This window comes from Staurois parvus, unplaced genomic scaffold (genome assembly GCF_062004578.1).
Source record: "Staurois parvus isolate SC_StPar_1 unplaced genomic scaffold, SC_StPar_1.0 ptg000549l, whole genome shotgun sequence".
In the NCBI taxonomy this organism is placed as follows: Eukaryota; Metazoa; Chordata; class Amphibia; order Anura; family Ranidae; genus Staurois; species Staurois parvus.
The window spans coordinates 1051945-1074766 of NW_028318345.1; the positions used below are offsets into that span (position 1 = coordinate 1051945).

Sequence of the window (22822 nt, forward strand, 5' to 3'; positions counted from 1 at the left end):
CCTGAACACCAGACACCATGCACAGTGTTGCATTCCCTGAAAAAGCAACAGAGAGCTCTAATGAATTCCACGAGGATGCCCATATGTGATAAAACAGGGCTGCAAAGTACAAAAAAAGGAAAAACAAAACAAAATTGAGTTACATTAGTAACGTATCTTGCAATATATTCTGTTTACAGTGCAAAACACTTTCCAATAGTCCTGATAAAGAAGTAATCAGAGGACTAAACAGTGACACTTCAGCTTTAGAGTATTGTAAGACAGAGGGCAGCTGATTGGTGTAACGCTACCCCCAATCATCATAATCAGACTCAGTGTGGGGCTTTTCAATATATTTGTCAGTGTGGAAACCCCCTTAGAACAACAAATATATATAATAAGTTTACACATTTTTTTTAATAAAAATATAGATTTCTTGTTTAAAACACTAGGGTTGGCTACTATTTTATTCTTTAAAATACATTGCCCAATAAATCAAGGACTTTGCATACTATAATGCTAAAGACAGAAAAAAAAAAAAAAATTATATATATATATATATATATATATATATATATATATTTATTAGTTACATGGTGCATTCATATGCTCACCTTAATTCGACTAACAGCTTCCTGTGCTTGCATCATGCGCACGTTTTTTGAGGGAGTTTTGTCAGAGAGTAGCTGTGTGGAGCCGAGGTAATTTGCAGCAAAAATAATGCCATCTATCAAGTCTTCAGGATCACAGGGTCCTGGCACTAAGAGAAAATTTAAAATATATATTAATTTTCCTGTAAGAATTTTTAAATTGACAAGTGTATTTGATCATTTTATTACAGAATTTTATCACAGATGATTAAAGTCACAAATCTAACCAGAGCTTCAAAACAAGAAAATCAACAAAACACCCCATGGTACCAGCATAAAATGAGAAAAAAAAAAAAAGTAGTATTACCAGAATTAACTGCAACATTTTCCAATGTGAAAAGGTAAGGTTCACTACCTTCCCAGCTGCAAATTTGGCATGATAATTCTAAGGTTTTATTATTTTTTATTCTTAATTTGCTGTGCGAATGTCACAAGCATTCGTACAATCGTCACAAATTGCTCTAATTTGCCAAGTATGTTTATTTCCTCCATCTAGTGGCCATAATGTGATATTTTCCTGAAATAACATAATAGGAAAAATATAGAATTATGGCTACTACAAGGAGTCAAATAATCACCGGAAGGCAAATAATGTGAATTATTTGTGATTGTTATATATATTGCACAGAAGTAGGACTCATGAAACACTGCTATAGTTATTTAAAGTAGCCCTACTATTGCAAACAGAAGGTTTACTTGTAATGCCAGCCCCCTGTCCCCAACACAAATGGCTTTAAAAATGGGAATAAGGACCTAATGCGCCATAAATCCATTTCTTGAAGTTTGAGGGATGCGGGAATTCAGAGACTGTTGGGTCATACTGAGGAGAATTTGGACACTAGCAAAGAAAAAAAAAAATGTGCCCAGCCCAGCACAATTCCTCCTACTCACAGTATTCCTTTGTTTTTTTGCAAGCAATACCATGAACCCGAGCATAGAAAGTCAATTTTCTTTCTTGTTCATTGAGAGACACACAAATTGAGAGACTGTCCTAACACAATCAAACTGAGAGGAAGCCAACGGCGACAAAGTACTAACATGCTGATAAAAAACACAGAACTGGGGATTACCTGTAGCTCAAGGAGTCATCTGATGGACCTTACTCTCAAAGCTGGCATCAGATGAGGCCTGAAATACTACTTGGTTGGCACTGAGGCATGCCTAACAAAGCTAATGAAGACTCAGAGGATTGCATAGACTCAACAGAGGGCAAAATTCCAGGGTATCAATGTCATGCCCTTTAGAGAGTGCACTGCAAGCAGCACCGGAGTGGTTAGTGCATTGTTAGCTGAAATGTGTTTAGCATCTGACATATTGCACCACAAGACAATGCTCTGCATACTCATGAACCAGCTGCAGATAGCAGGAGAGGTTAAAGCAGACTGAGGGCATAGGTTGCTGTAGGGGGGCAGTAGAGGTGAACCCAGGATAGAAGCATGTTTCACTCGCACTCAGGAACAGCAGCAGGAAGGTGCTTCTTTAATGATGCATGGTGGGATAGAGAGCACAGGAGCATGCAACACTCCACTCAGCAGATGACATCAGAGCTCAGTCTTTCAGTATTAATCACAGATCCATATAGCTATATATGGAAACCAACTTAAGTAGCTTGGAGAGGCATCTTGTTTGTAGAAGAAAGTAATCTTGGTTGAAGGAAAAAATAGCAAGCAAAAGGTTATACATTTTGCAGCAGAACAGAGACAAAACATGTTGGTCATCCCAAAAGGTGACATGTTGATCTTAGATTTTGGTGGGGCATTCCAGAATTCTTTCATTGTTAATTTGTGTGGCAGTATAACCCAACAGTCTTTGAATTCCCCAGCCTCCAATGCTTCAATGACATAGGGGTTACCATTGCTCCTCCTGGCAGAGGTGGGAGCTCAAAATGTGCTCAAGTGAATTCCTGCAGAATTTTGAGTGTCAAGCTATACCAGGGAGAAAAATGAAGACACATACAGTCATGGCCAAAAATACTGGCACCCCTTCATTTCTGTCAGATAATGCATCACTTTGCCCACAGCATTGTTGCAGTTACAAAGGTTTAGGCATTCTCAGGATTCTTTTGTTTGTATTGGAATGACACAAAAAAGTGGAGAAACAAAAAGCCAAATCTGACTCATTCCACGCAAAACTCCAAAAATTGACTGGACAAAATTATTGACACCTTCTCAAAACTGTGATGCTCCTGTAATTTTTAAATAAACTCACCTGTATCAAGTAATGACAATATAAATGTCATACCAGCAACCAGTTAAATTGGTAAAAAAAACTGACTAAGACTTTCTGTTGTGTTTCTCTGTGTGCCGCATGGAGAAGAGAAAGAGCAGAAAACAATTTCTGAGGATTTGATAACAAAAATTATAGAAAAGCATGAACAATCTCAAAGTTACAAGTCCATCTCCAGAGATCCTAATGTTCCTGTGTCCACTGTACACAACATTGTTAAGAAGTTTACAGCCCATGGCACTGTAGCTGATCGTGACCGTGTGCATGGCATTATGAAATCTGAAGACCACTTAATAATTCTGGGGTGCAATGTAGGACCCAGTGTCAGAAAGTTGGGTCTCCGTCCTTACAGAAGGACAATGACCCAAAACACACGTCAAAAAACACCCAGAAATGATTTAAGACAAAGCGATGGACAGTACTGAACTGGCCAGCAATGAGTCCAGATCTCAATCCCATAGTGCACCTGTGGAGAGATCTCAAAACAGCAGTTGGGAAAAGGAACCCTTCCAATCTGAGAAACCTGGATCAGTTGGTGAAAGAAGAGTGGTCCAAAATTCCAGTAGAGAGGTGTAAGAAACTCATTGATGGTTACAGGAAGCGATTGATTTCAGTTATTTTTTCAAAGGGGTGTGCTACCAAACATTAAATTGAGGGTGCCAATAATTTTGCCCAGTCCATTTTTGGAGTTTTGGGTGGAATGTGTCAAATTTGGCTTTTTGTTTCTCCACTTTTTTGTGTCATGCCAATAGAAACAAAAGAAATAACCAGGAGAATGCCTAAATGTTCTTAATTGCAACAATTTTCTGGACAAAGTGGTGCATTATGTGACAGAAATGCAGGGGTGCCAAAATTTGTGGCCATGACTGTATGTTACCCAGAGCTGTCAAAGGCCAAAGGTTTCTTTTTTGGGATAGGCGGAGGGGAACAGAGGTTTGTTTACAAATGGATTTTTTAACCACCTGACCTCCGGTAGATTTACCCCCCTTCCTGATTTTTTGCGATACGGCACTGTGTAAAATTTATGTCCTTTTTTTCCCCCATAAGAAGAGCTTTCTTTTGGTGGTCTTTGATCACCTCTGTGGTTTTTACTTTTTGCATTATAAACAAAAAAAGACCGACAACAGTGAAAAAAAAACAAAATTTTTTATTTTCTACTATAAAATATATCCAATACAAAAAGTACAATACAAAGTAAAATACAAGTAGTGACAGTGATCAGCGACTTATAGCAGGACTACAATATTGCAGCAGACATTTTGACACTGACACTTTGGGGGGACCAGTGACACTAATACAGTGATCATTGCTAAAAATATTCACTGATCACTGTACTAATGACACTGGTTGGGAAGGGGTTAACATCTAGGGTGATCAAAGGGTGTGCCTAGCTATTTGCTTGGTGTACATTAGATGGCGCTGGTACAAGAGGAAGTGCTGGATTGTGTTCCCAGCTCTGCAGGGACACAGGACTGATCACTTTCCCCTGTCATAACACATAGGCACAGCTCTGTTTTTCCTTCTTGCCCGACGATCTGCGGGTGCCGAAGAAGATCTGTTCACCTGAACTCGCAGATTGGCTTCTGCTGTTACATCTCACAGCAGAAGCGATCCACCAGTGGCACGCCTGCACCCCCATGTGGCAAAAGTGCAAAATCACGTATATATACGTGATTTTGCACAGGAGAGCTGCCCTGTAGCGGTAAAGCTACAATGGACTGTACTTCAAATGGTTAAACAAGGTGGCTGGAAAAAAGCAGATCTTTCATTTGCTATGAAGGTCTACTTCATATTGAGTTCCAGTCAAAACTTTGGGGCTCCTTCTGACTCTTGTCAAGTGTTTAGCAGGCACCTGAACGCCCTACTTTTAATTTTTGAGAGTAGTTTTTTGTACACAGTGACAGATGTGTTTTTATTTAAAATACAAATCTATACTCAAGTTTGACTGTCTAACAAGGATTCATTAGCACACTTGATAATAGAACACAGAAATAAGTAAATAAAAATGAAGTATATAATTGCTGATTAAAAGCAACAGAGAACCTCCCACTTTCACACATGTGACAGAGGCACTTTCTGTCCTTTTAGCCTCAAGGTGCTGACCAGGAGTTTGGCAGGCATACCCAACATGCGTTTGTTTCGGATTATAAGATACTGTCTTTAGAGGGTGGAAAAGCTGTTCCACTGAGGCACTGCAATTATTCTAATTTAACTCATAAAATGACATTCAAAAACTAAGTATATTAAGTTAATTACATTTATTAGGTTAAATTAAGCAGAATAATTGAGCACTGAAATTAAGACAGAATTTAGTTTTGGAGCTCAACTTAGTATTTGCATAAAGTAGGGAAGTATTTACCTCTAGCAGGTTTTTATTGCTAATTGTAAGCTCGAAAGAGTAGGGCCCTCTAGCCCCTCGTGTGCTGTTTGTTGTTGCTGTGCTGTTTCATGTATTGTCCCCCCCTCTATTGTACAGCGCTGAGCAAACCCTTTGGCGCTATATAAATTCGATGTAATAATAATAATTGTTTCCATTTCTGCCTACTTTCTGTGTAATCACTGGTACAATACATTTAAATTAAAAATTTGGTTTGAATGTAGTTTTAATTAGCAAGTTTTCAAATGTCAGAAAAAAGTGTAGCTCAGCATTGAATACACATAAACAAAAAAAAAACAAAAATCACATTTCGAGTTCAACCTAAAAAAGGGTCTTACATCATAAATACAAAAATGTGGAAAGCAGTATTAACATGTATATAGAATATGAGATCACAATTTCTTTTTCAGAGGAAAAAGAGGAACTCAGACATCGTATACATGTCATGCATTTAAGACTAACAATAAGTTCCTGGCTATATACCTAAGGAGGAAGATATCATCAGTACTAAATGACGAGATGAATAATTAAACATTATCCTCTCAGAAAGTGGGTAGGGGAAAGTCAGAGTTCTAGTGTGTATTTATGGGGAGATGTCTATGCACACACCCAGGTGTCCCACATCCACTCGAAGGTCACAAGACTATTATTCTTATTATTTTCTACAAGTTTAACTTGTCAAATGTGAGAATATAATTGTGTATTGTGGGTCCATGTGTCTGCTTCCAATATGAAGCAATCAACTATCTGGAAGTAATTTTCTGGCAACCCCAGACACCTTCGGCGGTGGAAATCCCAATAAATACAGGGATGGGCTTAACAGGATCTTTAAATTTCAAATTTGACCTAGAAATGCCTGTGCTCATGTGATAGTGTCCTTTTCTTCAGGTTTGCTTTTGATATTTCATGAAAACACTGCTGTACATTTTCAATACAACATTTTCTAAAGTTCAGTTTGAACCAAATTGTTTTACAAGTCTTGGATGGTGTTTGAAGTGGTAAAGGGGTACAAACTTTTCCAGGGTTTGACTGAAGTTCAATTCTGGAGAAGATTTCTGCTCACTTTCAGTTATGCATATTTACTAGGATGGGAAAAGGTTCGAACCCTGCCAGGATTCTTATGTTTTGTATTACTACTATGACATGAATTGATGGAAAATCTCAGACAGCAATAAAAATCTGCATCTTTTCTAGTTAAAGAAAACCTGTTGTAAGATTTAGGATGCCATTGCTGCCCTCTCCTTCTGAGGGTGCTTATTGCCGGTTGTCATGCTGAGTCTTTGCTGTAATGTTATGTTACTAACCAGAAACAAATTCACACATAATACTGAAACTTCAACGACTTTCATTTACTGCATAGTTGATTTGGGTCTGTCTTTAGAACCTAAGCCAGAAAGAGCCAGGCAACTATCAGTTTGAGAAAGAGGTCATCACTCCAACTTTTTGACTCTTGGCATGCAACTCAGCACACAAAAGGCTAATACCAGCCTCAGAACAATTTTATTTTGGCAATTAGCAAAACTTAACCAAGTGACATTTTAAATTATCAAAAGTAGAACTTTTCATTCTTACCTTCTACGTAGGTTGGGAAGGAAGCCAGGCTCTTCCTTGACTGTAATCAAGATAAATACAGTTGATTTAAACAGATTAAAAAAAACAAATGCAGGGAAGTAGAAGAAATTACTTCATGCACAAATCACACACAAAACAGCGAAATGCAGCTTGACAGCCACTAGTAAAGACAAATTAGATTGTTTTCAAACAATTAGTTATTTAGGGAATTTTTCAGGCTTCTTTTATTAGCATGTTTAGATAATTAAGCATTTCAGAGTTGAATTTGAAGACTCCTAGCATGGATGGTTTTGTAATGCTTGCAAACTGCATGCTACCTCTTGAAGGCACAGCTTAGGAGACTGTCATCTGGTCTCTGAAATTCCAGGGGCTGAAACTGAAATTATGGTAAAATATTCACATCTCCAATGCGCAATTTCATGCCCATGGTGCTAGGAGGAAAACAAACCAGCTGGCTAAATAGAAGGCACAAACACAGTAGAACATGAAGCCAGACAAACTAGCTTGCATATTTAATCATATTTGAGTGCTCATTACACCTGCAAATATTAACTGTTTGTACAGTAAGTAGGGCAATGAGCTATGGGAAGAACATGGCAACAGCAACCGATCCCAGTTCTATTTTCATTTAGAAAACTACTGATTGGCCATGGAGTTACTGCACTGTGCCTTATAAACACCATCTTACAATCAATGGTCCAAAATAAAGTGTAATGTGCAAATTCTCAACATGTTCAGTAATTTTTTTAAAGTGGGAACACACCAAAATGTTTGCCTTGATAAATTGATTGATAAACTAGTAAACATCCATGTTGGTTACTATATGTTAATAAACCTTTTATCTTTTATAGATTTAAGATACATTTCAATGCGTATTTTGAGGAAACATGAACTTAAGTTTAAAGTCCAGCCTTCGATTTGTTAGGAGCCCAAAAGGGTTAAATGTCACAGTGACACAGTCAGGAACTCCAGGAAACAAACCACATCATGCGGAGAAAATCTAATTAGCTTGTCAGTACTATAATCCATTACTGTACTCAAAATGTGAAGATTTCCTGTCTTATAGGGATCACCTTTTACTATAAATTTCTCATGAAAAATAAGTAGTTATTACTACCAGGTACTCCTGTGCCTACAGACTTATAGCTGTATATCTATAGTGTGAGAACATTCAAAGCACTGATAATAATGACGGTTAGTCTCACAGGGTAAGATTTTGTGATTTCACTACTGTGAAACCTACTGTTCTCCTAGCTGGAGAGAAAACTGTACCTGAGGATCTGCAGTGCAAGGATCTCCTAGTTTCTAAGTCACAGAGACACAACATGTGACAACGCATGGTAATTCAATAATGCAAAAATGATCAGCTTTGGAGAGCCTACAGGTAATACTGGTGACTGGTACTGTGCCCTCTGCTTGTCTTTTTGGACACAAATTCAACAATACAGGTAATCCCTTGAAAGCCAATGCATCCTTTCTCAGCAGACTTAGCCTGTGACATGCTGACTTTCCATTATTATATAGTAGTTCATTAGGTGAAGGTTATGAACCTTCATGTAAAACAAATCATTACCAGAGGAACAGAGCTAATCAGAATGAGCTGTAAAATAGTGTGAGAACATCACACAGATAAACTGTATATCTAATTGTTATTGCTTATAATTAGATACAGCCCTGGCCAAACGTTTTAAGAATGACACAAATATTAATTTAACCTGCAAGGAAACGAGTGCAGTCACTGCTCTGCACAAAAAGGGATTTACAGGCAAGGATATTGCTGCTATTAAGAATGCACCTAAATCAACTATTTATTGGATCAAGAACTTCAAGAAGAAAGGGTCAATTGTTGTGAAGAAGACTTCAGGGCACCCAAGAAAGTCCAGTAAGAGCCAGGACCTTCTCCTAAAATTGATTCAGCTGCAGGATTGGGGCACCACCAGTGCAGAGCTTGTTCAGGAATGGCAGCAGGCAGGTGTGAGTGTATCTGCATGCACAGTGAGGAAAAGTCTTTTGGAGGATGGCCTCTCTCCAGGAAAAATATCAGGGACAGACTGATGTTCTGAAAAAGGTACAGGGACTGGACTGGCGTAAAGACATTTTCTCTGATGAATCCCCTTTCTGATGGTTTGGGGCATCCGAAAAAACATTTTCTGGAGAAAAAAGGTGAGCACTGCCATCAGTCCTGTGTCATGCCAACAGTAAAGCATCCTGAAACCATCCATGTGTGGGGTTGCTTCTCAGCTCACTCACAATTTTGCCTAAGAACACAGCCATGAATAAAAAATAGTACAAAAACATCCTCCGAAAGCAACTTCTCCCAACCATCCAAGAACAGTTTGGTGACAACATGATGGAGCACCATGCCCCAGACCTTAATCCCATTGAGAACTTGTGGTTAATCCTCAAGAGGTGGGTGAACAAAAAAAAAAAAAAAAAAAAAACACAAATTCTGAAGTCCAAGCATTGATTATGCAAGAATGGGCTGCCATCAGTCGGGATGTGGCCTAGAAGTTGATTGACAGCATTCCAAGGCGAATTGCAGAGGTCTTGAAAAAGAAAGGTCAACACTGCAAATATTGACTCTTTGCATAAACATAATGTAATTGTCAATAAAAGCCTTTGACACTTATGAAAGGTTTGTAATTATACTTCAGTATACCATAGTATCATCTGACAGAAAAGATCTAAAAACACTGAAGCAGCAGACTTTGTGAAAAATAATATTTGTGTTACTCAAAGTTTTTGGCCAGTATAATATATGTATATTAATATAAAACTTACAATGTGCTATTACCGTATATACTCGAGTATAAGCCGACCCGAATATAAGCCGAGGTACCTAATTTTACCACAAAAAACTGGGAAAAACTATTGACTCGAGTATAAGCCGAGGGTGGGAACACCAGTGGGAAGAATCGTGCCTCATCATTGGTGTCAGTGGGAGGAATAGTGCCCCATCATTGGTGTCAGTGGGAGGAATAGTGCCCCATCATTGGTGTCAGTGGGAGGAATAGTGCCCCATCATTGGTATCAGTGGGAGGAATAGTGCCCCATCATTGGTATCAGTGGGAGGAATAGTGCCCCATCATTGGTATCAGTGGGAGGAATAGTGCCCCATCATTGGTGTCAGTGGGAGGAATAGTGCCCCATCATTGGTGTCAGTGGGAGGAATAGCGCCCCATCATTGGTGTCAGTGGGAGGAATAGCGCCCCATCATTGGTATCAGTGGCAGGAATAGTGCCCCATCATTGGTATCAGTGGGGGGAATAGCACCCCATTATTGGTGTCAGTGGAATAGTGCCCCATCTTTGGTGTCAGTGGGAGGAATAGTGTCCCATCATTGGTGTCAGTGGGAGGAATAGTGCCCCATCGTTGGTGTCAGTAGGGGGGAGGAAAAGTGCCCCATCGTTGGTGTCAGTGGGGGGGAGGAATAGTATCCCATGATTGGTGTCAGTGGGGGGTGGAATAGTGCCCCATCATTGGTGTCAGTGGGAGGGGGGGGGAGGAATAGTGCCCAATCGTTGGTGTCAGTGGGGGGGAGGAAAAGTGCCCCATCGTTGGTGTCAGTGGGAGGAATAATGCCCCATCATTGGTATCAGTGACACCAATGATGGGGCACTATTCCTCCCACTGACACTTGCTGACCCCTGTTCCAGTATGGTGCTGCTGCAGCCAGCATATGTGGTTGCAGCAGCACCTAAGCACGGCACACTTACCTGCATCTCCTTCACTCGATTCTCGTGGGGCCGCTCAGCTCCGCCTCCTCGCCGGTGATTGGCCGCCTGTGTGCCTTTCCTGAGCTACAGTTCTGGCGGCCAATCACCGGTGAGAAGGCAGAGCCGAGCAGCCGCGCGAACATCCAGTGGACAAACCGAATGAAGGAGCAGCCGCGCTTCTTGGACCGGATCGTCGTGGGACCGGAGCCAGGTAAGAGACAGCAGCCCCCTGCCCACCCCTGTACTTACCGTAGTTTCCCTTCTGTTGGAAGGGGGGGGGAGCCATCTGCAGACGTTGACTCGAGTATAAGCCGAGGGGGCCGTTTTTCAGCACACAAAATGTGCTGAAAAACTCGGTTTATACTCGAGAATAGCCAAAGCTCTTTTGGTTACCCGCCCCATGGGGATCACAGGAGTGCATTTCGTTTTGCATTCCTGTGACCCAGATTCAGCCGACAGCGGGCTTTAGCATCACAAAACCAGGCTCCCAACAAAAATGTGGGGATCTGTACACATGCCTGTCCAGCAGCAGGCTCAGCCTCCCAGCGTGTCGCTGGGAGACTGAGCCAGCCGCTTCCACCCCCACTATTCCTGACACTTCAGTGGGCACTGCAGAGGCAGAGCATAGAGCCAGTGACTGACGGTGATGACTGAGAACTGAGCAATCAGCGGTCTTTGACTGCTCAGTTCTCAGTATAAATGCAGCAGGGAACAGCTGCAGCATCGATGCTACATCCACCAGGAGGAGTATGAATGTTTATTATTTTTAAATCCCGCACCTCTCTTTTAAAAGTACGTTCACAAGGGAATAATGAACCATATCAACAAACAGAAAACTAACCTCTTTGTTTGAAAGGGATTCTGCTGAATCACAGGCATTCTGTCGATGTTGACGGTTTATAGATTCTGCTCCCTGCGTAGAAGAGTCTGGAGATGGAGACTAAACACAGCAGAGAAAGCAAAAATATTACCAAAATAAAATCACAGTATTTTTTTTTTTTTTGTTAAGAAAAGGAAGTAAATTTAAAGCTGAGCTTAATAGACAGTTGAAATACATATGCAGGAACTGGTTTAGCAAAAAAATTTATAAATCAGTTCAGCCAATTCTATGATCTAGGCACCCCTGCCAAACAGTACAGTTAGGTTCTGACCTCCACTGCTGCAGAAACAGTTTTGTCAAGACCCCCCCAACCTACTGACTGGACTGCAAAGGAGAAGCAATGTACTGACAAATCATGACTGTGATCTCTTCCTGGTAGCATGTTCTTCTCAGCACATGTGAACTGCAGCAGAGTCCAATTATCTTTTATTTATTTCAGGTACTTCTATAGCGCCATCAATTTACACAGTGCTTTACATATATATTGTACATTCACATCAGTCCCTAACCCTCAAGGAGTGTACAATCTAAGGTCCCTAACTCACATTCATACATACATATACTAGGGCCAATTTAGACAGGAGTCAATTAACCTACCAGCATGTCTTTGGAGTGTAGGAGGAAACTGGAGTACCTGGAGGAAACCCACGCAGGCACAGGGAGAACATGCAAACTCCAGGCAGGTGGAGCTGTGGCTGGGATTTGAACCAGTGACCCTAGTACTGCCAGGTGGAAGTGCTAACCATTTAGCCACTGTGCTGCCCAAATCTTTTAACACAGATCCCTTTCTCTTCCTACAGGCAGTCCTTTCATTCTTAGAATTTAGAATAATTGTAATGATTCTTTAATAACTAATACTCTTATCTAATATTCTTTTGTGTCTTTCTGGAGGTTAAAACAAAACTGTCAATGCTATGAAAGCTGAACAGGTTGCAGCAATACAATGTGGACACCATTATATGAACCTCCAGTTCCTCTAAGTGCCTTGAATCCCAGACCGAAGGAATATTCCAGTTTTCACACCTAGATGTGTTAACAGATGGCCTTACTCTCTTCTATACGTTCCTACTATTGGCTACTCATCATTGTGACTCTGAGCTCACAGGAATGTGTTTTTGGGGTGGGCCAACTTTCAACATTAGGAAGTACCAATGCTATTATTAATCAGCGACCCAGGATTTGGGGTATCCGTGGGGTGTTGCAGGGATCATTTAAAGCAAACAGCAGCAGCAAAAACATGTTAAAATTTTTTGGTAACATGCAGTATAAAGGATGGGGTTGTGTTGAGTAAATAGATACCAAACATGTTAAGATATAAAACTGCATCTGCCTAGCACTGTGTGCGTGAGTGTTTTCTGTGTAGTTGTGCTTTGGATGGTCTACGGTTTTCCTTTTTGTTTTGTTAGCTGGGACCAATTGCCTATACTTAACCATACTTAACCTGCTGCTGAGCTTTGTCGTTCAGACAGGAATGTGTCATTGCCTTGTGCTACCTTTTACCCTTGTGTTATCTTGTTACTTGGGCTCTGGGCAGCCAATAATCACGCCATCAGTTTTTGTTTTAAATTACATCTGTTTTGTAAGCTTTAATTTAAAATGTTAAATAAGAACCTTAAAAAAAAAAAAACCTGTGTGCACCTGTGAAATTGCAAAAACCTTACCTAAAATTTTTCATAGCGGACACTTTAAAAGTTTTTATGGGTTGTTTAGAGTGAACCTAGAATTATGGCTCTCTCGCTCCAGCGTTCACAGTGATACCTTATATGTGATACAAATGTTCACAGATGATTTCATGTAGTAGTAAACCCAAAACAAAAATGTTATATATTGCAGCTTAAAAATTCTTAATTGTTGTGACTACATTAGTTTCCTTTTTTTTTTTTTTTTAAATCACTTGCCTACTGAGCACTTTTACCCTCTTTCTGCCCAGGCCAATTTTCAGCTTTTTATCCTTTTTTCACACAAATGGAGCTTTCTTTTGGAGCTATTCGATCACTGCTGGGTTTTAAATTATCTGCTAAACATAAAAAAAACAAAGTTTTGAAAAAACATTTTTTCTTCTTAGTTTCTGTTATATAATTTTGAAAAGAGGTAATTTTTCTCCTTCACTGATGTGCGCTGATAAGGCTGCACTGATTGGGACGGACAAGCAGGCATGGATGAGGCAGCACTGATAGACTGCTCTGACGGACACTTCTGGGACTGTGATGTACTCTGATATGTAAATACAGAAGCCGATTATTAGCATGCCTCTCTCCTCAGGCTGTGACAGCGTGAGGAAAGTGCAGCCAATAAACGGCAACTGTATTTACATTGTGATCACAGCTGATCACATGGTAAAAGGGCACTGTGGTTGGCCCTTTACCATGTCATATGATCAGCTGTGTCCAAATGAAACAGCAATCACAGAGCTTGCCAGGTGCGCGTCCCAGGAAGTGTGCTGGAGGCACTGTCCTGGAGATCATCATATGACCCCCTTCCAGAACCAGACGACCGCGCTGTAGCAGTCATTCAGCTATAGCCCAGTCACCAAGTAGTTAAACTTTTTTTTTTTATATATATACTTGGCGAGTAAGCCAGTAAGTTATTTTTCAACTTTAACAGACCAACCTGTCCAGCAAAAGTGGCAGTTAAGTGTTGAGACAAACTATTAAACACTGAGAGGGGTGCTAAAAATGATCAGCTTTTATTCATTTATGGAAAACATTTATGCCAAAAAGGAATTAAAAAAAAAAAAAAAAAACTGTTGCTGTAACGACTTCAAGGGGCATTTCTGGGTAGGGGAGCGCGTGCGAGCCCTACCCGCGCCACCACTGGTGGTTTCAGTTGTTGATCACTGGGTCCCAGCTGGTGATAGCCGAGTATCACTGGCGGGGGGAGAGGTCTGTATGTGCAGCTCCTCCACACTGCTTTGTATTGCTCTGCATAGCAGAGCAATACAAAGCAATGTGCTTACACAGTAAAGCATACACACAGCACACAGTTAACCCCTTCCTGCCAAGTGTCATTAGTACGTCAGTGCTTTTTATTAGCACTGATCACTGTATTAGTGTCACTGGGGATGTCATTGACAGTTAGTCAGTTCCCCCCCAGTGTCAGAATGCCCTCCGCAGTCCCACTATAAGTCGCTGATCGCCGCCATTACTAGTCTAAAAGGAAAAAAAAAAAAAGATAAGTTTTTTTTTCTCAAAATTGTCGGTATTTTTTTGTTTATAGTGCAAAAGGTAAAAATCGCAAAGGCGATCAAATACCACCAAAAGAAAGCTCCATTTATGGGAAAAAAGGACATACATTTAATTTGGGTGCAGTGTTTCTTTATTGGATATGTTTTATAGCAAAAAGTCAAAATATTGTGTTTTTTCAAAATTGTTGGTCTTTTTTTGTTTATAGCGCAAAAAAAAGAAAAAAATTAAACAAACAAAAAAACCACACAGGTGATTAACCCCTTGACGCTGACGTCACACAAATATGCGGCTTCACGGAACTGGGCTTTTTTCCGTGGGGCTGCATATTTGCGTGCCTGTCTTTGTGCTGGGAGCGCGTCCCTTGGTGCGCTCCCAGCACAGAGACTGCGGTGTCACTGAGAGCCCCGGGTCCCGTTCTAACGATCGGGACCAGGGACTCCCGATTCCGGGTCACATAATCGTGGTGATAGCCTCTGATTGGCTGTCACAGTGATCAGTCACTGTACAGCCTGACCCCCTTGCTTTTTTCTCTCTCTATGAATGGAGAAGAGAGATAGATTGTATCCCTCTAACTCCTGGCATAGAGAGAAAAAAAATGTTTAAAAAAAAAAAAAAAAAAAAAAGATAAATAAATTTTAAAAAATAAAATTAAAAATAAACAAAAATACCTAGATCAAGGTTTGATCTATTTTAGTGCCAGGGTTAGTGTTTGGGTCAAGGTCAGAGTCAAAGGTCAAAGTCAATGGTCAGGATTTAAAAAAAATTGGTATCAGTGTCAGTTAGTGTCAATATCAAGACAAAAACAAAATGCGCACTATTGTTTCTGGGCTGTACTACGGGTACAAACAACAAATAACACACATATATGGTATCGCTGCCATCGTCAAGAGCTGGTGGTAGGTTATGGCAGTAACACACAGCTTAAAAAAAAAAAAAAAAAAAAAAAAAAAAAAAAGATTTTTTTCACTATTTTGGGCCAGTTTTCCTTTAATAATAAAAAAAATCAGGAGCTATCCATTACCATTTACCACCAAATGAAAGCCCAATTTGTCCTGAAAAAATCACGGTATAATCCACCTGGATGTACAAAGTAGTTGTGATGATATGTACAGTTTTACTATCACATGTCATCGTTGCAGAATTGTGCTTGGGCATTTAGATTTGTTTTACCCTTAGGCGTGAAGGGGTTAAATACCACCAAAAAAAGCAATATTTGTGGGGGGAAAAAAAATTACATAGTACAGCGTTGCATGACAGCACAATTGTCAGTTAAAGTAACGCAGTATCGCAAAAAATGGCCTGGTCGGGGGGGGAGAAATGAATGCAGCCACCACATTTAAGGATTGGTAAGCTGCAATATACTGAATTCTTAATGAATACTGAGGTTTTTGTCTGCTTTTGCTCCTTCACTGTCCAATTACAGGCTGGGGGCAGGGAGGTTATGCTAGCCAAGTTGCTTAACTTCAACAGAGAAAAATCAGGTTACCAAGCTAGGTACTGTATGTGACAGGATTTTGTGAATTTAAAGACTGACTGGACAAAAACCATCAATTCTTTGGTAACTGTATTTAGTGCTTTGCCTGGAGCTCAGCTTTAAGATACTGTAGCGTTTCATTATATATATAGTGGGGATCGAAAGTTTGGGCACCCCAGCTAAAAATGTATGAATGTGCATAAAGAAGCCAAGGAAAGATGTAAAAATCTCCAAAAGGCATCAAATTACAGATTAGACATTCTTATAATATGTCAACAAAAGTTAGATTTTATTTCCAATTGATTTTCAATTATGTTGAGGTCAGGAGATTGTGAAGGCCATGGCAAAACCTTCAGTTTACGCCTCTTGATGTAATCCCCCGTGGATTTCGAGGTGTGTTTAGGATCATTATCCATTTGTAGAAGCCATCCTCTCTTTAACTTCAGCTTTTCACAGATGGCATCAAGTTACCATCCAAAATTTGCTGAAATTTTATTGAATCCATTTTTCCTTCTACTCGTGACATGTTCCCTGTGCCACTGGCTGCAACACAACCCAAAGCATGATTGATCCAACCCTATGCTTAACAGTTGGACAGAGGTTCTTTTCATTAAATTCTGTGCCCCTTCTTCTCCAAACGTACCTTTGCTCATTCCGGCCAAAAAGTTCAATTTTAACCTCACCGGTCCACAGAACTTGTTTCCAAAATGCATCAGGCTTGTCTATATGTTCATTTGCAAAGTTCAAACGATGATTTTTGTGGTGAGGACGTAGAAGAGGGTTTTCTTCTGATGACTCTTCCATGAAGACCATATTTGTACAAGTATCTCTTTATAGTGGAATAGTGTACCACAACTCCAGTGTCTGCCAGATATTTCTGGAGGGATCGTGCAGTCAAACGTGGGTTTTGAATTGTTTTTTTTCACAATCCTGCGAGCTGTTCTGTCTGATATTTTTCTTGGTCTTCCAGATCTTGCTTTAACTTCCACTGTTCCTGATGACTGCCATTTCTTAATTACATTCCAAACAGGAGGATATTGACATCTGAAAACGCTTTGCTATCTTCTTATAGCCTTCTCCAGCTTTGTGAGCGTCAACTATTTTCAGTTTCAGTTTTCTAGACAACTGCTTAGAAGAACCCATGGTGCTGATTGTTGGGGCAAGATCAGATGAGTCTGGGCATTTAAAACCTTTGAGATTGACATCACCTGGTCTTCCCAGACGATGATTGAGAACAATCCATGACACTGGCAGGTCTCAGCTTTGCAAAGGGGGCAGGGCATGCTATAAATTCTGCAGGGTGCCCAAACTTTTGCAGACGCCATTTTTTTGTTTTCTCTTATATTGAAAGTGTAAATGATAGAAATAAAATCTAACTTTTGTTGACATACTATAAGAATGTCTAATCTGTAATTTGATGCCTTTTGGAGATTTTTCCATCTTTCCTTGGCTTCTTTATGCACATCAATACAAATTTTTAGCTGGGGTGCCCAAACTTTCGATCCCCACTGTATATATATATATATATATATATATATATATAATTACTCAAAATTGTAAATTCTTGATATATTTACTGACTGCTAAGATAAAATCATTTACAAATTAAACCACTAGTATATATAATATACAATTCACATAGCATAAATACACTGAAAGGCTTGCACTGAGAAGCAACCAAAAGTTATTAAGCAGGAAGGATGTATATACATAAAAGTGTAAAGATCTGCCAAAATTATTTTTAAAATATGTAAAACATAAAAAAAAAATCATGTTTAAAGCAGGCTAACCTGTTTTAAAGTACATCTTCATCTCCTAAGACAAAACTTTCCCTCTCCCTTAATTAAAGTTCTGTCTCCAGAGGTTTCCATCGATCCCAGTAGCAACTCATTTATAATGATCAAGTCTGTGAGAGCTTTTCTGTCCCAGGCTTGGCACTGGGGTGAAATGGTTACATGGATGACATTGTCATATTCTACTATAAACTCTGCAATGCAGGGAAAGATACTGCAGGTCATGCTGAATGAAATTTGCTGTTAACTTAGAAATAAAATGAGCATGTACTTGAATTGTCAAAAGCCCTTTTTTGTATATAAAAAGCTTTTATCATAAATGTCAGCAGATAATATACTTCAGATGTCAGTAAATACTTCTTTCACATAAAAAAAATATTCTACACAAACAGACATACATACATCTCTATCTACAGTTGCAAGAAAAAGTATGTGAACCCCTTGGGATTACGTGGAGTTTTGCATGAATTGGGCATAAAATGTGCTCTGAACGTCATCTAAGTCACAACAATAGAAGAACACAGTCTGCTGAACATAATACTACACAAACAGATGTTGCCATGGTTTAATTGCACATAACATGTAAACATTCACAGTGCAGGGAGGAAAAAGTATGTGAACCTTTGGACTTAATAACTGGTTGACCCTCCTTTGGCAGCAATAACCTCAACCAAACGTTTCCTGTAGTTGCAGATCAGACCTGCACAACAATCTGGAGTAATTTTGGACCACTCCTCTTCACAAAACTGTTTCAGTGTAGCAATATTCTTGGGATGTCTGGTGTGAATCGCTCTCTTAAGGTCATGCCACAGCATTTCAATGGGGTTGAGGTCAGGACTCTGACTGGGCCACTCCAGAAGGTGTATTCTGTGCTGTTGCAGCTATTGTTTTGTTGAATTACTTGTATGCTTTGGGTCATTGTCCTGTTGCATCACCCATCCTCTGCGGAGCTTCAGTTGGCGGACAGACGGTCGTACGTTTTCCTGCAAAATGTCTTGATAAACTCTGGAATACATTTTCCCATCAATGACAACAATCCGTCCAGGCCCTGAGGCAGCAAAGCAGCCCCAAACCATGATGCTCCCTCCGCCATGTTTTACAGTGGGGATGAGGTTTTGATGTTGGTGTGCTGTGCCTTTTTTTCTCCACACAGTGTTGTGTGTTCTTCCCAAACAACTCAATCTTGGTTTCATCTGTCCACAGTATATTTTGCCAGTAGTGCTGTGGAGCATCCAGGTGCTCTTTTGCAAACTTCAAACGTGCTGCAATATTCTTTTTGGACAGCAATGGCTTCCTCCGTGGTGTCCTCCCATGTACTCCATTCTTGTTTAATGTTTTCCTTATTGTAGATGTGTCAACAAAAATGTTAGCATGTGCCAGAGATTTCTGTAGGTCTTTAGCCGACACTCTGGGATTCTTCTTTACCTCATGCAGCATTCTGCACCGTGCTCTTGCAGTCATTTTTACAGGACGACCACACCTAGGGAGAGTAGCAACAGTGCTAAACTTTCTCCATTTGTAGACAGTCTGTCTTACCATGGACACATGAACATCAAGGCTTTTGGAGATACTTTTGTAACCCTTTCCAGCTTCATGCAAGTCAACAATTCTTGATCGTAGGTCTTCTGAGAGCTCTTTTCTGCGAGGCATGGTTCACATCAGACAGTGCTTCTTGAAACCAGTAAACCCAAAACAGGTGTTTAAGGGCAGGACAGCTGTCAGCAACACATCCAATATCATCACACTGATTGGAGTCAAGGTTGGCTCACTCCTGGCTCCAATTAGCTCTGGGAGAAGTCATTAAGCTAGGGCCTCACATACTTTTTCCTCCCTGCACTGTGAATGTTTACATGTTATGTGCAATTAAACCATGGCAACATCTAATGTTTGTGTAGTATTATGTTCAGCAGACTGTGTTCTTGTATCGTTGTGACTTAGATGACGTTCAGAGCACATTTTATGCCCAATTTATGCAAATCTCCACGTAATCCCAAGGGGTTCACATACTTTTTCTTGCAACTGTATATAAATTGAATACACAATAACAATAAAAATAATACATTAGTTAAAGCCCCAAAAGGGGAAGCTCCACTTTAATTCCTTGTCCCCTACTCCCCATTGGGGATTGTCACCTTTGGGGAGTGGGAGTGGGGGGGGGGGGAAGCGGGTACCCGAATTTGACAAGTACCCGCTCCCACTTCCGCTGCGATCGCCTAGGCAATCGGAAGTGGAAGCTGTCCTCCCTCCCCATAGTCTTCTGGAACACGTGACAGGTCTCAGAAGACTACAGGGCCATTCACAAAGCGCAGCATTTCTTGCACATGAGCAGTGGGCAGCCGGCTGCGAAGCCGCAAGCTGTCACAGCCGGGTGCCCACACTGAAGATGCCGGCGCCAGGGAGAGAAAATGGCTGGTGAAACCAGCGGTGTTGAGGACACCTCTGGTCCAAGGGACAGGTAAGTGGCAGTATTTTAAAAGTCAGCAGCTACAGGTTTTGTAGCTGCTGACTTTTATTTTTTTTATTTTTTTCCAGCTGGAACTCCGCTTTAAAGAGGGAGAGAATCAAAAAGTAAAGATTTGCTATGCTATAGGGAACATGAGAAATGTTATTTGTGCCAAAGCAGTACTCTAGTCAACCTTTTGCCCTGAATTCCTCCTGAAAACAGCACTTCCTGGTATGTGAGGGTGCCTAGGCATTCCTGTGCATACAACCTTGTTGCTGTATATCTGCAGGGTGAGATCCTCTAAGGAATTGCTGCCTCTGACTGATCGTCTCAAAATATAGAGGGAGATTCGGGTGATGTCACTATTTTTTCAATCACTGTTCTTCTTGATGGAAGCTTTGATATAAAGGCAGCAAAGCCCTGACTTGTCAAATCAGCAATGGGGGCAAAAAAAAAAAAATCAGGCAATATTGGTGACTAGTCCTCTGCCATCTGGATGACTTTTTATCTACAACTGAGGGAGGTGTTATGCGGTCCTACTACACTCCCTGTCCAAGGATGACCACATGGCTCACCCAAAAGGGGAAGTTCAACTTTTAAGACTGGTCCCCTGCTCTCCATTAAGGATTGGCACCTTTGGTGAGTAGATAACCGAAATTGACAGGTACCCGCTCCCACTTCCGCTGCGATTGCCTAAACCAGGGGTAGGCAACCTGTGGCTCTCTAGCTGTTGTGGAACTACATTTCCCATGAGGCATTGCAAAGATTACAAAACTGACAGTTACAGCTATGACTTGCAGAGGCATTATGGAACTTGTAGTCCTGCGGCTCTCAGGTTGCCTACCCCTGGCCTAAACAATCGGAAGCGGTCCTCCCCCCCTCCCTCCCTGTTGTCTCCTGGGACAGATGACAGGTCCCAGAAGACTACAGGATCATTCAAAAGCGCAGCACTACTTGGGTATGCACCAGTTGGCTGGGAACACCAGATGGCCGGTGAAACGGGCTGCAAGGAGGACCCCGTAAGATCGAGGGACAGGTGAGTAGCTGTTTTTCAAAAGTCAGCAGCTACAATTTTTGTAGCTGCTGACTTAATTTTTTTCACACTGTGACTGGAACTCTGCTTTAAGTATGCTAAAAAGATCATAATTGGAGGTTACCTTTAATCATTTTTAATATATTTGTAACCGCATCATTATTTTTTTTCAATCTCAACCTAGCATTCAGCTTTTCAAAATGAAATATGCAAATGTTCAACACTCATGTACTCCTTTCTTGTAAATTACACCAATTTTTAAGTTTTATAAGCCAGACCATATGCCAACATGGAAGTATTCCAGAGTTCTAGTTTACTGCTACTTTTTAAGTTAAGTTAATAAAGAAAAAAAAAGTCCTAAAAGATCAAGAAAAAGCTATTTTTCAAATATGCCCATGTAAAACATTCTTGCTTCCTCTGAGGAAAAAAGCAAAAGATTTGAAAAGGAATGCTCCACAGGAAGCTAGGTTAAAAGCATGGAAAAGGAGCATACAAAAAAAATGTAATGTGCTACACTGGCTCAGATTTAATACTCTTGCCTTTCTCCAGGATGTATTAAAAATCAATACATTGAAAAGGCTGGGACAGTTATTTTATTTGTGGAATTCTTTTTTTTTGCAAGATTTTTATAACATAACATCAAGAGGTTATTTCTATTAAAAAAAAAAAAACTGGCTGGTAAAAAGGTCACATTTGTTTAAAATAAATAAACCCTTATCATAATAACTTAAGTGTAACCCTTTCGCTGCCAGGTCCGTACATCGTACAGTCCTGACAGCAGGGGGGTTATACACGATCCGGTGGCTGCAGCAGACTGTCAGGTGGAGGCAGTCGGGCGGCTGTGCTGCCAAACCAATTGCTTCCACATACTTTGGTACTGGTCCTCCCATCCCCACCCTGCCCCGCGAGAGTCTGTCATGTATCTGGGCCCAATCCCCATTACCAGCAATGCTAAATGTTTTGTAATGTATATCTCCATACTATTTTGTATAGCTTGTTTCTATTTGTAAACCAAATAAAAACGATTGAAACAAAAAAAGAATGGGCTGCGACTTGTCATGCGACTTTGCTGTTGTGAATGGAGCCTTATTGTACCTATAACTTACTAAAGACATTCTAAAAGCAGTGCTCTAAATATGATATATTACTTCAGAACCAGCGCTAAGATAAACTACTCTATAAAAAGGATTACTGGCTCTAACTGCCAATATTTATAATAATAATAGCTGCCAATACACAAATAACAATTTCCAGGCATCCAGGTAGGCTCAGAGGTGTATTAGTAACATTTTATTACAGCTATGTATTTAAAGTGTACCTAAACCCAAAAACAAACAGTAAATATACTGCAGCTTACAAGTCCTAATATGTGGTGGCTGCATTTGCTATAATTCTTTTTTTTTGTTCCTATTATTAATTCTGCCAATCACACATTTATCATACTAGGGTGACAACACTCACTCACTGTATCTAGGGAGGCACAGTACTGTCACC

General features: G+C 40.3%; 1 protein-coding gene across 6 annotated transcripts in view; it reads right to left on the minus strand.

Annotated features, from left to right (window-relative positions):
- The window catches only part of APBA1 (amyloid beta precursor protein binding family A member 1), a 213909-nt gene that overhangs the window by 29064 nt on the left and 162023 nt on the right, over positions 1–22822 (minus strand). For all 6 annotated transcript variants that reach the window (XM_089691056.1, XM_089691055.1, XM_089691054.1 and 3 more), the window contains 3 exons: positions 11362–11460; positions 6805–6844; positions 594–739 (listed from right to left, as the gene is read on the minus strand). In XM_089691056.1, the coding sequence (XP_089547182.1) occupies positions 594–739; positions 6805–6844; positions 11362–11460 (285 nt within the window). The remainder of the gene's footprint in view (positions 1–593; positions 740–6804; positions 6845–11361; positions 11461–22822) is intronic.